At 37.7% G+C, this 14247-nt stretch overlaps 4 protein-coding genes across 7 annotated transcripts in view; 1 reads left to right on the top strand and 3 right to left on the bottom strand.

Annotated features, from left to right (window-relative positions):
• The window catches only part of LOC148064124 (epidermal growth factor receptor substrate 15-like 1), a 31782-nt gene extending 31604 nt beyond the window's left edge, over positions 1 to 178 (bottom strand). For both annotated transcript variants that reach the window (XM_087811965.1, XM_087811964.1), the window contains exon 1: positions 134 to 178. In XM_087811965.1, coding sequence (XP_087668091.1) covers positions 134 to 160 — 27 coding nt within the window. In that variant the 5' untranslated portion in view covers positions 161 to 178. The remainder of the gene's footprint in view (positions 1 to 133) is intronic.
• An 861-nt stretch (positions 179 to 1039) lies between these two features.
• On the bottom strand, positions 1040 to 4327 carry calr3b (calreticulin 3b). Its single transcript, XM_087811919.1, has 9 exons — positions 4165 to 4327; positions 3755 to 3856; positions 3488 to 3691; positions 3331 to 3425; positions 3058 to 3267; positions 2878 to 2991; positions 2660 to 2803; positions 2498 to 2590; positions 1040 to 1644 (listed from the first exon to the last, which is right to left on the bottom strand). Exons 1-9 carry the CDS (start codon positions 4250 to 4252, stop codon positions 1450 to 1452), a joined length of 1245 nt encoding a protein of 414 aa, XP_087668045.1. The 5' UTR covers positions 4253 to 4327; the 3' UTR covers positions 1040 to 1449.
• Positions 4328 to 5337: 1010 nt separating this feature from the next.
• tmem82 (transmembrane protein 82) lies at positions 5338 to 8200 on the bottom strand. Of its 3 annotated transcripts, none has more exons than XM_087811921.1 (6): positions 8032 to 8200; positions 7722 to 7794; positions 6379 to 6559; positions 5897 to 6311; positions 5652 to 5839; positions 5338 to 5592 (listed from the first exon to the last, which is right to left on the bottom strand). In XM_087811921.1, exons 1-6 carry the CDS (start codon positions 8123 to 8125, stop codon positions 5518 to 5520), a joined length of 1026 nt encoding a protein of 341 aa, XP_087668047.1. In that variant the 5' UTR covers positions 8126 to 8200; the 3' UTR covers positions 5338 to 5517. The 3 variants fall into 3 exon arrangements, with proteins under 3 accessions (XP_087668047.1, XP_087668046.1, XP_087668048.1); XM_087811920.1 differs by having other exon boundaries at positions 5652 to 5842; XM_087811922.1 differs by having other exon boundaries at positions 5504 to 5842.
• Positions 8201 to 8225: 25 nt separating this feature from the next.
• smim1 (small integral membrane protein 1) lies at positions 8226 to 10697 on the top strand. The gene is made up of 3 exons (XM_087811925.1): positions 8226 to 8305; positions 9782 to 9896; positions 10574 to 10697. Exons 2-3 carry the CDS (start codon positions 9802 to 9804, stop codon positions 10695 to 10697), a joined length of 219 nt encoding a protein of 72 aa, XP_087668051.1. The 5' UTR covers positions 8226 to 8305; positions 9782 to 9801.
• The last annotated feature ends 3550 nt before the right edge of the window (positions 10698 to 14247 follow it).

Below are 14247 nucleotides of genomic sequence, written 5' to 3' on the forward strand. Positions count from 1 at the left end.
ACGCGCACAAACTCGTGTCTACGAGCACGTCAAGTGTCTCCGTGCGCGTCTAACACTCGAGCGACGGCGTGAGTTTCTGTTGTTCGCCGGGAATAAAGCGACTTTTGGCGAAGGATGAGCTGGAAGTTGTTACCTGACTGAGCGTCATGAGCGCCGCCATATTTCCTGGTGTGGCGAGAGTGCGCGCACACGCCCCTGAGCCGCGCGGGCACGAGCACGCGACTATTCCACAACAAAAACGCTGATGAAAGATTGGAATAAATGTCTTTAATGTTGTTATTATCGGAGGATACACGTCACAGAGGAGAGGGTTTGGAATATAAAGTCCGATCGACAGGATCGCGTGAAATCAAAGTTGGATTTTTTTTTTTATGAATGACGTGTAGATGTTTCTCATGACGTCACGGTGTTATAGAAGTTGGTTTATCGTAAACAGGCTTTACATTTTCTAATAATTTCACTTTCAATTGTTTTTATGCTTGATGTTTAATTGATACAGTTTGGACGGCTTGTTTAAAAAAAAAAATTAAGTTAGTTTAAGTTGATAAAACGAACTTTTTTCTTTTTTTTGTCCAAAACAATCATTTTAAACATTTCCCCGTGACGTCATTATCATTTCAATGTAAACACAATGCCAGGAATGTCAGCGAAAGACTTCTACAGCAGCTTACATGTAAACGGTTAATAAAAAAAATAATAATTTGAGGGAAAACGAAATGTGTCTCACACTCAAAAGTCAGAAATATTAAAATTTAAAGTAACACTTTGGGAAAAGTAGAAAAATGTAGCAGATACTATTCCTTCTTGGTCTAAATAAATTATATTCACTCACAATAAAACTCCAAATCAGATATGGATCAAAACAAAAGCAAATTTTCTGAGCTTATTTAGAAAAATAAATATTCAGAAAATATGGCGTACCATTGATTTGAAAATATTAGGTGCACTTTATAGTCCAAATAATACGGTAGTTGGCATTGGACACACAGTATGTTTTTAATCCAATTTCGACAGCAGCAAAGAAACACACAAGTCAGTCTCATTTTTCATTTTCTTTTTAATAAAAAGTTATCAATAACATTCTGTCCAATAAAATTCAAGGTGGGCGTGTCCATTCATGGTGGAACCAGGTGACGGGCGTCGTGGGTTTGACGACCTTCTGATGTGCAACACAAATCCTCGACCGACATCACAATCATCGTCAATGCACTCTTAGATTAGATTAACAGAACATGATTTTTTTTATTATATCAACTACCTGCGATGACACGGGAATCAAAAAAGTCCTGGAGATGTTTTTGTTTGTTTTTTTGGGTGGAAATGATGTTGATTCTGTTCAGAAACGTTTCACTGCATCGTTGCTCCCGTGTTTGGGACGCGTCCCAGCTCCCCAGGGTAAGGATGCACAGCAGCCACAATGTCCCTGGAATGATCCCGGGGGCAAGTTCTCTAGAGCTCGTCTTTCGGCGTCGACTCGTCGTCGTCCAGGTCCGTGATGGGATCGTCGTCCTCGCCGTCCTCCTCGTCCAGGTCTTCCTCGTCGTCGTGGTCGTCGGCCTCCGCCGCCTCGTCTTCCTTGTGTTTCTCCTCTTCTTCTTTACGCTTCTGCTCGTCCTGGACGCGTTTCATCTCCTTCTCCGCCTCCTGTGGACCACATTTACCTTCGGTCAGTTTTCAGAGGTTTTTATACGAATCAAAGTTACGTTCTAAAGAATCTGAACTTAATTGAAGGAGATTTTCCTTTTCTCTCAAGTTACCGTTTCATCTTCACGATCATCAGCCTAAGAAAAGCTGAGCCAAAGTCATCAAAACACTTGAAATTAAAGAATAATTTCTTTAAAATACACAGTTTGGAGTAAATCATAATTGTAAAAGATGATCAGCAGATTTTTCTCTTTTTTATTTAATGTATTTTTTTTTTTTTTTTTAAATCACTTAACATCCCATTTATCAATACTTAAAAAAACATTAGTTTTAAATCATTTGTTTTATTATTATATTATTAATTAACTAAATTTACATTTAACATGCCATTCACAGCATTTTTCTTTTGTGTTGCAATTAAACTTCTGGCCTCCAGATGGCAGCAGTCATTACATCCTCCGCAGCTAAAGGAAGAATGCTGACTGAGGACGAGAGGATACAGTGACTCCAGCAGCTTTTGGATGTTTGGACATATTTTGGTTTGAAAACGAATGAAATCAGTTACTTCGTCAAGAGTCATGTGGTCTGTAAATTCTGCAACACCAGAGTCAAGTACTGGACAATACTACACATATTATTATTATTATTAGTATATATCCTTGTTACTACACAATATATATCGTATCGTTGACATGAAGAGTATCGGCAGATTCTTGTGAATACACACACCTTACCCTAAGTAGACCCATCAAAATACTAACATTTGTAGGTAGCACCTACCCCTCCTTCAATTCGAAAAAAATTATATTAATATAAATAAATAATTCCAAGTATAACTACGAGCTGGTTGTACCTTCGTCGCGCCCCACGTCTCGTTGGCGAAATCCTCGGCTTCCTTGGCATCATCCGAGATCAGGAAGTTGTCGAAGATGGTTCCAGATTTCACCTGATCGGAAGACGGTTCGTCAGCTTTGACTTCAACAATGATAGTGAAACCGGTTCTTCTGGTCCTCACCTGCCAGAGATCCAGACCCAGGACGCCGACGTTGTCAAACTTGTAGATGTTGGAGTCGGGGCTGTACTCGGGGTTGTCGATCTCGGGGTGAACCCAGGCTCCCTTGTAGTCGGGGTTGTCGATCTGCTTGGGTTTCCACTCGCCCTGCGGGAGACATTGAACGCGTCACAAGAGCTTCTTACTTTAACTTCGTACTGGACCAAAGGTTCAAAGTGTACCTTGTATTCGGGGTTACTGATCATGGGAGGCTCCCACTCTCCATCCATGTCTTCATCCCAATCTTCAGGCATTTTAGCGTCAGGGTCCGGGATGTTCTCGGGTTTATCCCACTCCTGAAGGAAAACGAAACGTTAAGACGAGGGACTCAAGAGACAGAAACTGGTGGAACGAGGCGTCACCTCCGGCTTGGCGTCGGCGGCGTCGTCGATCTGAGCGCGGTCGTCCCAGTCCTCCGGCTTCTTGGCCTCGGGATCCTTGATCTTCTTGGTCGGCAGGAAGTCCCAGTCCTCCTCCAGAGTGCCGGACTCCACCTTCTCGTTGTCGATCTTGACCTCGTAGGTCTGGTCCGGGTTGAGGACGAGCGTGTACACGTGCGTCAGCTCGTCGTCCTGGAGGGGAAAAAAAAACATTTTAAGAAGCGGTTCAAGAGTTTTATAAGAACCAATCGTTACCTTGCATTTGATTTCCTTCTTGATCAGGTGGTTCTTGCCCTTGTAGTTGAAGATGACGTGGACCTTCTTGGTGCTGTAGCCGCAGATGTCCGGGCCTGTGGGGAGGAAAGCCATGAGCAAGTCCGTCCCGTCGTCTAGGAGACTACAAACGACTCACCGAACATGATGTAGTAGGAAGACTCTCCGTGCATCGCCGTCTGATCCAGGTCGGCGGGGAAGACCTTCACGTATCCGCCGCCGCAGTCGATCTTCTGCTCGTGCTTGACCGAGAACTGGACCACCAGGGACTTGCCCTCGTTGCTGAAGGGCTCGAAGCGCACGGACGAGGCGTAGAAGCGAGCGTCTTGACTCGTCTGCAGACCTTTGAAGCGACACCGATGTCAACAAGTGACATGTTTTCGACGTCATTTTTTAGAATCAATACCTTTGTCTTTTTCAACGTCTCCGTAGAAAACTCCAGACGACAGTTCCCACTGTCCGTAGTCTGACTTGTGTTGGGAGCTGATCCATCGACTTTTCCATTCGGCTGCGAAAAGATTCATAAAAAATATGATTAAAATAAACTTCACAGAATTAAACATGAGATTCATGGAGACGATAGTCTTTTATCTGAAACGTTTATCTTTACGACGTCATAAGCAACCGAAAGTGAAAGTTTTTTGTTTTTTTTAATAGATCTTTCATGACTTAAGCTTTTAAAATCATTCAAATTCACGCTATTTTCATTTAAAAGTGACATTTTCTGAAGAGGTCAAAAGTCAAGCGTGGATCGACACTCGAGCACAAACAGCTGAGCTAGCATGAAGTCACGATGGAGCTCAGACTCGGACTCACCTCCGTCCAGAAACTCCTCGCGGAGGAAGATGGTGGCGTCGACGCCGAAAGACGCCAAAGCGAGCGCGACCAGGCAGAGAAGCTTCATGTTTTTTTGCGCCGCAGACGAGCCTCGATCCTCGGCGGAGATTCTAGTGCGGAGACGGAAGAGACTGAAGCACTTTTTAGAGGCGCCCCAGTGAACAGATGGCGGCGCGCGATTGGTCGACGGGCTGGTACGGGTGGACCAATCAGAGACGACCACGAAACACTGCTCCCGTAAGAAAGCCGACCCCGGATCAGGAAGTGTTTGGGGACTGCAGCTGCCGCGAGTGACCGATAGAGGCCGCCAACGTACAGAGAGTAGTTTTTTTTATGCATCTTTTCGATTAAAATAAACGGATTACATGAGTTTTCTCCGGGTACTCCACGCGTGGTTTGGCGGAAAAAAATAATGAGCTCTTTAAAAACTAAAGATAGTAGGAAATAGAAATAATAACTGTTCAATAATGAATAAAAGGAAATAATAAGGATGAAAAAACAAGAATGTGTTAAAATAAAATCACGAAAAAAGATAAATAAGTAGCAAGAAAAAATAGCAAGATAATAGGCATGGAAAAAAGATAAGACATTACCACGAAAAAAACAGTAAATAGCCCAAAAACAGAATAATAATTAGCATAATAAGAACATATTAGCACAAGAAACAGAAGATAATCAACATTAAATAGAAAAAGAATAGGAGAAAAATATTATAGTCAAACTCAAAATTATAAGCACAAAAAGCAGACAAAATAGCAAGGAAAGAAATGAGCTCAAAAAAAGGATTAGCATGAAAACATCAAAATAATTAGAACGTAAAGCTTAAGAGAATAGCTCTAAAACAGAAGATAATTATCACAATAATTACATTAATATTAGCAGAAGAAACCGAAGATAATCAGCACGAAAGAGAAAAATAATAAGCATAAAAACGGAGAAACAGAAAAACGAAAAACATGAAAACAGAAAATGAATAGAATCAAAAACATGAAAAATTAGCACAAAAGAAGACATATAATTAGCATTAAAAACAGAAAATAAATACCATGAAATAAAACTAAAAGAATATAAGCATGAAAAATGAAAACAATATTAAATAAATGAAAAGTGAAATCAGTTCATTTCTGTACAAAACATTTTTATTTTCTGCTTCTTGACACTTTAGAGACAAATATTTGTGTTTAATAAAGTTTTCTCTCTTCAGTTCAAGGAAAACTTTGGTCGAAGTGAAGAGACGTCTTTGAAGGAGTGAAAGAACTTCATCATCGACCAGGAAATGTCTTGATGGACAAACATCAGAGTCGGACACATGTTTACTTCCTGTTCCGAGCATCAGCTCGACTGCTTCTCTCTCCTCGTGGTTCTTCTCTGACGTTCCTTCAGGTTCTCCTCGTGATCTTCTTCCTCCTGAAACACGTCACAAGTTTTATCAACAACATTTTTTACAGGGTTTGATCCTCACCGACCGGAGGACCGACGGCGTCCAGCAGGTCCAGCGTCGGCACCAGACACGTGGCTTCTCCCAGAAAGCAGACCAGGATGTGGAGGACGTCGGTCCAGCGTCCCACCGTCAGCATCAGGACCAGCAGACCCCCCAGACGCACCACCACGGCGTTGATGGACGACTGCCCGGCCGGCCGACGATGCTGCTCCTCTGCTGGACCAGTGGGTGAGGTCAGAGGTCAACCCAAGGTGGGGGTCACGTGTTTACCCTGCATGTAGACCACCAGCAGCGTGTAGCAGATGGTCAGCGGCGTCCAGAACTTGAGGGCCTCGCCGGCGGACAGGAAGTGGCGGTTGATGATGGACACGGAGGCGAGGACGGCGACGCCGAAGGTCACGACCGCGGCCCGGGTCAGAGCGGGCAGAACCAGGCGCCCCGAGGTCAGCAGAGCGATGCAGACGCCGCAGTAGCGCTGAGAGCTGTGGAGGGGGTACAGGGCGTGGACGTGGCGCAGGAGCCGGGACGCCTGCCGGGTCAGGAACCCGCTGAGGCCGGCGGCCAGAACCAGACACAGCCAGCGCTGAGACGCGCCGTCGTGGAGGAAGTGGAGGCTGCAGCTCAGAGCGCAGCCCAGAGAGAACTGACTCTGGACCAGCAGCTTCTGCAGGAACGGACCGGACTCCTGTGGAGAAGAAACACCAGTCATGATGATGATGATGATGTCGTCGACCTTTGACCCTCCGACGCACCGGCCCGCTGGAGATCCACCCGGAGACCCCCCGCAGACAGAACTCCAGAACCACCAGAGACGCCACGCGGGACCCCACGAGGGCCAGGATCAGGGTCACGAGGGTGAAGTAGAGGGTCTTTCTCAGTCCACCGCCGGTCCTGCTCGGAGGTCCTGACGTCTTCTGACCCGGATCATCTTGACTGTCGTGAGAAGATCAGAGTCAACCTTTATCTTAATGTGGTTCTGCTATTTGTCTACATGGATCCGAGAGAAAGAAGAGTTTTGTGTAAAAAAAAACATCAATTTCAAAATACAAATAGTAAATTTAAATGATACAAAGAAAGAAGAAAATAAAAATAAGTTAAATAAATGAGCTAAATGTTGGTTAATAATAACAAAATCAAAACAAATATGACAATTTAAAATCATTTAAAAAACGGATTCATAATAATAATAAACAATACAAAAGAGGTTAAAATTAATAAAAAAAACTAAATACTTATTAAAATGTAAAATATTTTTTATTTGAATGCAGTTTTATTTAAATATAAGTCTATTTAAAGACTCGTGAATTAAAATGACTTAGTCTATTTAAAATGCTGTCCAAAAAATTTAAGAGTAAAATTTAAGAGTAAATAATTATAAAAATCAGTTAAATAAAGCGAAATTTTGCTAAATAATAAAAACAATGTGAATAACAAATATTGAATATTAAAATCAAAGAAATTATATTAATTTATTTTTTATTTTTATCAATCACTATTTTCCATACAAACGTAAAAGGTAAATTAAAACAAGCAAATACAATTATTAAAATAAATAAAAAAAATAAAGGTCAGTCAAATAAATGATCAATAACAAAGAACTATAAGTAAAAAATAAAACAGTTCAACATGTGATAAAATGTCAAATAAATGTTGAATTAACTCGCAATTTAATAAAATACAAGTCGATTAAAAGATGGTAAATATAAACGGTTGAATTAGAAAATAATTGTAATATTTAGTCAAATAAATCATCAATCACAATGACAGGTAAGTAAATAATACGAATATATGAATCAATATTAAAATTATTTTCAAATCATTTATTTAGCAATCTAATAAAAAATAAGTCAATAAAAACTATAAATTAAAAATGGTTAGAAATAAAAATAATCACATATATTAGCAAGAAATCTTTTTTTAAATAATATTAAAATGTCAAATGTGTAAATTTAAAAAATTAATGACGACAAATAGCAAGTTTTGAAGCAGAAAAATATTCTAAATATAATAGACTTAATGGTCACGTCTGTTAACATCGTCCTTCTCTCTGTTTTATTTTGAAATATGTTGTTTTAATAACAGGAACAAAAGTGACCTTTGTTTCTGGAGGAACAGATGCAGCCTCAGGAGCGAACACAGCAGAGAGATGCCACAGGCGCCCACCACACCTGCGGGTCAGAACCACCTGGTTATGGATCTCATCCAACGGATCCGTGACACACAGGAAGTCATAATCTATGTTAGCATTAGCATTAGCATGGTTGCTTTCTATGACATAAAAGTCAAGTTAACGGTTTATGACCTTTGACCTGGAACCACCTTTCAATTCCACTCACATGTAAATAAACATGAATCTACTTTTTTTTAAGTCCACTTCGAGGTCCAGCACCGACCCAGGTTCTCACCTTGAAGGACACTATTGATCGGATTGGTGTCCAGGACGAACCATCCCGGCAGGAAGTCGAGCGACGGCAGCCACGAGGTGACGAAGGACAACATGACCACGAGAGTCGTTTGGATCCTAAAGGTCAATCGCTGGATTTAACTCATGATTAGTCGTTTCAGCACCGGCTCCGCTCGTCGCGCCGGGATACAAAGGTCGGGGACTCGGGAGATAATGGAGACGTTATTGCATCACGACGTGGTTTCTTCTACGAGTCGCTGACGCTCCGACCTCAGGTGAGCAAAACTGTCTCCGATTTAACGTTTGAACTTCCTGTCGCGCGCGTGTGTGATCGGAGAACAATCAGCTGCGTCAATATTAGTGTTTGTCTTCGGGTTTAAACTGGTTTATTTGGTCAAGGACGTTTACTGGACCCTCGAGGTCGACGCCTCGGCCTGATCCAACACACCGTGACCTCCTGACCCCTCGGTCCACGTAGTCTGGGTTTAAGGAAAGGCTGCATGTTTGCAAATGTTTCAATGAAAAGGAGAGAAAATCTTGAGCACAAACAATAAGAAGAGAAATTAGGTAGAAAAGATGGAAAATATTGAGCTAGAAAAGAAAAATATTTTACACAGAGATTTGAGAATCTATTCCAGGAAAAACAGCAAACGTAAAAAGGATCAAATAGAAAAATTATGTGCACAAAACAGAAGGATTAAGAGTGAAAAACATAAAAATAATTTGCCAAAAAAAATCTAATAAATTGCATGAAAGGCACAAAATTAATAGAGGAAAAAAACTCTGAAAAATTACAGTAAACTAAATATTTAGCAAGGAAACAGGATTTTTTTTACATAATAAACCAAAAAATAAAAGGACAATAAAACTGAAAATAAATTTGCACAAATACAAAAAAAAGGAACAAAAAACAGATTCATTTATACCAGAAAATAATGCACAAAAGATTAAAAAAAATAATTATTATATATTTAGATAAGAAACGGGTTGTTTTTTTTTTACACAGAAGACAACAATAAAAATGTTTGCACAAATACAGTTAAAACACGGATAGAAAAAGAATAATTACCTGCAGAAAAAGTAAAATAAAATTCAAGAAAAACGAAAAAAAAATTAACTGAAGATAATTAGGACAGAAATCTTAAAGAAATTGTTTGCACAAAAAAATAAACGTATTCAATGTGTGAACAGAAAATAAATAGCACAAAAAAATCATGAAATACAAGAAAAACAATTATGATAAAAGAGTGAAAAATAATAAATAACTAGTACAGTTACAGAAAAAACTAGGCAAAAAATTAACTAAACGATTCACGCAAAATAATCCTATATATAATGCACAAAAGACAGAAAATAAAAAGCAAAAAAAAATGTTCTCAAAGAGATAAAAAAGTTAGCATGAAAAACTGAAAAAGAATTTTCACCAAAAAAGGAAATAATTGTTGTGAAAAACAGTAAAAAACTATTAGCAAAAGTCAAGTAAAAGCTTGAAGACATTAGTCATTGTTGATATGTTTGATCCGTCGATTAGTCGTCATTGACCCACTTTAATGTGGAATCATCTGTTAATCTGTTCCTTATTAGCCAGAGATGGTTCCTCAAGACGTCATTTATGAGTCAGTGACCTTGAGAAGCTGAACTTTGACCACAGAGAGAGTCTTGCTCGGACGAGCTCGGGAAACAAACGGGTCGGGACAAGAAGAAGCTCGATCAACATATTGATTTTCATTCCTCGCGGTCACTGTTCTCAGACTCCAGCAGAAGATCTTCCATGGAGGCCGACAGACCCAACAGTGTCCACTATGACCGCTGGAGTGGGGACAACGTCCAGATCGAAGTGGGGTCTTCAGAGTCGCCCATGAAGAGGTAAAACCTAAACATCTTGTTTTGTTTTTCCATCTTTTTCTACAGAAAAAAGTATTTCAAAGTTTAAAATAATGATAGTATTGAGACAAGTTTCATTAAACATGATCTGAGATGTACTTAATAATAACCATAAAATAACCTACTCATAAGTTAAGGAAAACGTAAAAAATACAAAATAAATATGATTAAATAGCATAAAAATAGAAAAAGAATAGAAATGTTGAAAGAAAGAGAAAATAATATAAATATAAGATACATGATATTTTCATACAAACCAATTATTTTAGTAATATATAAAATAAACCACATTATTATGTAAATAATCTTTAAAATGAATAGTTAAAAAATATCCATATGACGCAATAATTTATAACATAAAACTATCATGATTTTAAAAATTACTATAATTACTATTAATATTTTATGATGAAATAAATATATATATGTTTTACAATATTAATACTATAATTCCAGGATATAATAAAACGTCTAATTTCGTGCGACTATAAGTAAAAATGTTTTATTTTATTTTTTTAATTTACACTTTAAGAAAATGTAACTTGCCCCTCTGGACAGTACCTATTCTAACCACTAGATGGCAGCCCATAAGCGTCACCTCCTCATAAGAAACTTTAAATATAAAAACACAACTTTATTTAACTTTATTTAACCTCCAGGTTCTACAACTGTGTGTGTGTCGGAAACACCGGCGTCATCGTCAAGTCGACCGGATGTTTGGCTGCGCTCGTGTCGCTCTACATCCTGGGATACGTCACCGGATATTACGTCCACAAATGCTGACCACGTGGTTGAGACTTGTGTTGCTGCGTTTCAAACAGAGTTACATGAAGTTGTTTCACTTGTTAAGTCACTCATTTCTGGTAAATTAACAAATAAATATTTGCTGAATAAAGTCTGTAATATTTTTTATTTTATTTCGGTTTTATTGTGTACATTAAAATATACCGATTAAACTGTGAGAAATAGTGTTCATTATATTTGGTTATATTAACTATAATAATATTCTACCATAACATACAATATATTTTAAAAAGTATTTGTAAATAAAAGTATTATCTGGTTAACTAACCTAACTCTGTGCTATATTTTTTTTTGTGTAATAAAAAGAAAAATACTATAATTAGAAATGTTATATATTGGACTAATATTGATATAATTGATGATGCATTATTTGACTTACGTTACTGTAAATCAAATATTATATCAGGACGTTCAAAAAGAGGCCGAAAAGTAATAATTGGCCTGAATATTAATAATAATTTATAATAATAATAATAATAATAATACATATTCCACATTTTGGAATTAATTTTAAAATGATCAACACAAATCACTTAGTGTGTGAATATAGTATTTTTTGAAGGATGTCTTGTTATTATTATTATTATTATTATTAGATGAAAATAAATAAATTTGTAGTCGTATATCTTGTAGTATTTGTGGCGTCAGAACAGAATAAAAGAATACAAATAAACCACAGAACAATAATAAGAAATAGCCTTATATTATTATATTTGTTATTCTTATCGTCAGGTACAGACAACTTTAACTCTATTAGATGGAAATAAATACTTTGTTCTGCCAAACATTCACGTATTATTATCATCATAATCATCGCTGTTGTTGTAATTACAGCAAACCTCCGATAGAGGGAGACAAATTCTAAATGTTCAGCTTCACATAGCGACAGCGGGTCACGGTTCAAGTACATCATTTTTATGTCATATTCATGAACAGTTTAAGGACATTTCCTTCACTCAAATGTCGTAAAATTTAACTTTTTCTGAGTAAATGTGTGTATGAAACTTTATTAATTGCATCGTTGCTCAGTGAGAGAATCTAGAGCGGCTCAAAAGTAGGACAAGTTCTTCTAACGATAGAAGGGGGGGGATTCTTTCTTGAGTGACAAATCCTTTTTTTTTTTTTTAAAGCTAACACCATGGCGAAGACAAGCAACTGGTGCCAGCCTTGGACCCCCCACATCCCGACCCTCCTCCTCCGAGCGATCCCCCAATTATGTCAGTGAGGGTCAGAACTGGTGTCTCTTTGAAAAAGTTTTCTTAATCAAACTCCATTAATTCCGCTTCTTTCCCTTATTATTTCCACCGTGGGCCACGTCTCGCTGCTCAGCCTGTTAACTAGAGCCCGGGGCCCCTGGCCGGGGTCACGCTTGGCCGAGCAAATAACATCATTATGTGAGTAATTAATTTCTAGTCCGTTCTGCGTCCCAACATCGAGTGTTTCCGACAAAAGGTGTGTCGAGGCTAAACTTAGCCGTCCTGCTCCGGACGCCAAGATATTCCACTGATGGTATATATTTAAACCAGGAGAGACACTAGTGTTTGTCTTCTATCATGGTTTTAGTGTTTGGTCGCAGGAGCAGAGAATATTATGAAAGATTCCAGACGTTACCTTTGGATTGTTGGGAGATTGTCCAGCTAGGAGGAGGTCAAGGGTCGTGTCCAGAAGGAAACTGGTGTCTAGGATAAAAATAGATGGAAAAAACTGGTTAAAAAAATGATATAATTACTGAATAACTCATGAAATTCTTGAAAATATACATATTTTTAAATAATAACATGACATGATTATTAACACAAATTAAAAAAACACATTATAATTGTTTTCCTTCTTCGAAATATGTGCACATATTACTATTATCTTTTAAATAAAATAACCATTGAAATAATACTACATTCTATCTAAATAAAATGTAATTTAATTTAAAGGCCACTTTCCAAGTCGATAATATTAATAATAAGAAACAACAATGATAAATAACTTAAAATGTAAATAATAAAATTGTATTTAATTTTATTTTAATAAGGAGGAAAATAAACCGTTGAATTGCAACAAAGTACACGAGTGCGAAGGAGCAGGAGTTAAAAACACTTATTTAAATGTTAAATGTTTTTATATATTTTATCACAATATATCGTATTTTTTAAGAAGAATGTGGCAAAGAAATAACAATAACATTTCATAATAATTAAACACAGTAATCAGCTGAAATTCAAAAATAAATACATAATAATAAATCAATCAATATATAAAAAATAAAATAAGATTATTCTTTATTTTTCCCCCGTTGGGGAAAGTTGTGTTTTCATAGTTCACAGCAGGGAAATATTAAATTAAACATAAAGAGCGTATATTAAAATATTAAACAATTATACACACATAATAATGAATTGTATCTTAATAATTTTATTTAAAGGTCCCTTTCTAGACACTATTAATAATAATACTAATAATACATGATTGAAAAAAGATGATACTAAAATAACGATTACAAAAAAACGTAGTACAGTCATAGTACTTCACTTTAAGTGACACTAATTAAAATGTTCAATATATATTTCATCACAATACACATAATACTTTATTAGGGTTTTAAGAATTTGCCCCAAAACAGAAATAAAAAACCTTTAATAATAATTCAACATACAAATCAACTCAAACAACAAAATACATTATATTTTAAAAACATTGAGACATTTTTCTAACAAAAAAACATTTAATAATAATTCAACATCATCTAAAAGAAAACTAACGAGGCTAAACTTTGACGGTGATACAACAGGACGCGGGATTAGTCACTTCCTGAATCAATATTGATTATTGGCTAAAGACAAAAAGGTTAATTAGAGCCGGAGCCCTCGTGGCCCCTGCGAGCGAGCGGGCGGGGCCTCCTGACACCCCTGGTTGGGCCTGATGGAGTGGACTCTCATCTGCCTAACGGCCTGGCAAATATCCACAGGCATGGCCGAACACAACAGGCCTCCATCAGGGCCGGCTGCTTCTGTCACAGCTTACGTGGCCTATTGTACGCCGGCGCTCATTAACGGCACCGAGTCAAGTCGTGGCCGCATGTGTGAGAAGAAAAACAAGGTCCAGCACTGGTGCAGCGGTGCCTCATGGGAAATATAGCCACATACACTTACGAGTGTAAGCATCACAAACTTGCTTTAAATCATTATTTTATTATTTATTGTCACACGTGTTGCATTCAGGTGCTCTTAAAATAATCATTAAAAAAGCTACCAAAACAACCATAAAAGGCAGATTTTTGCTACACAACCATATAAAACGATTAATTTGGATACATGTAAGTAAGTAAGTCATTTGTATTTATATACTGTAGCGCTTTTCCAGACCAGGGTCACAAAGCGCAATCAAAATTCAATAAAATGTATACTTTAAAGATCAAGATAATACTGAGAACAACACAGGAGTTCCAGAAAATCAAGGAAAAGCCTGAACAAATAAAAATGTCTATATATTGAAAAAACATCGCGATATTTGCATGTGCGATATGCATATTGGAAAA

This window comes from Callionymus lyra, chromosome 16 (genome assembly GCF_982586985.1).
Source record: "Callionymus lyra chromosome 16, fCalLyr1.hap1.1, whole genome shotgun sequence".
Lineage (NCBI taxonomy): Eukaryota > Metazoa > Chordata > Actinopteri > Syngnathiformes > Callionymidae > Callionymus > Callionymus lyra.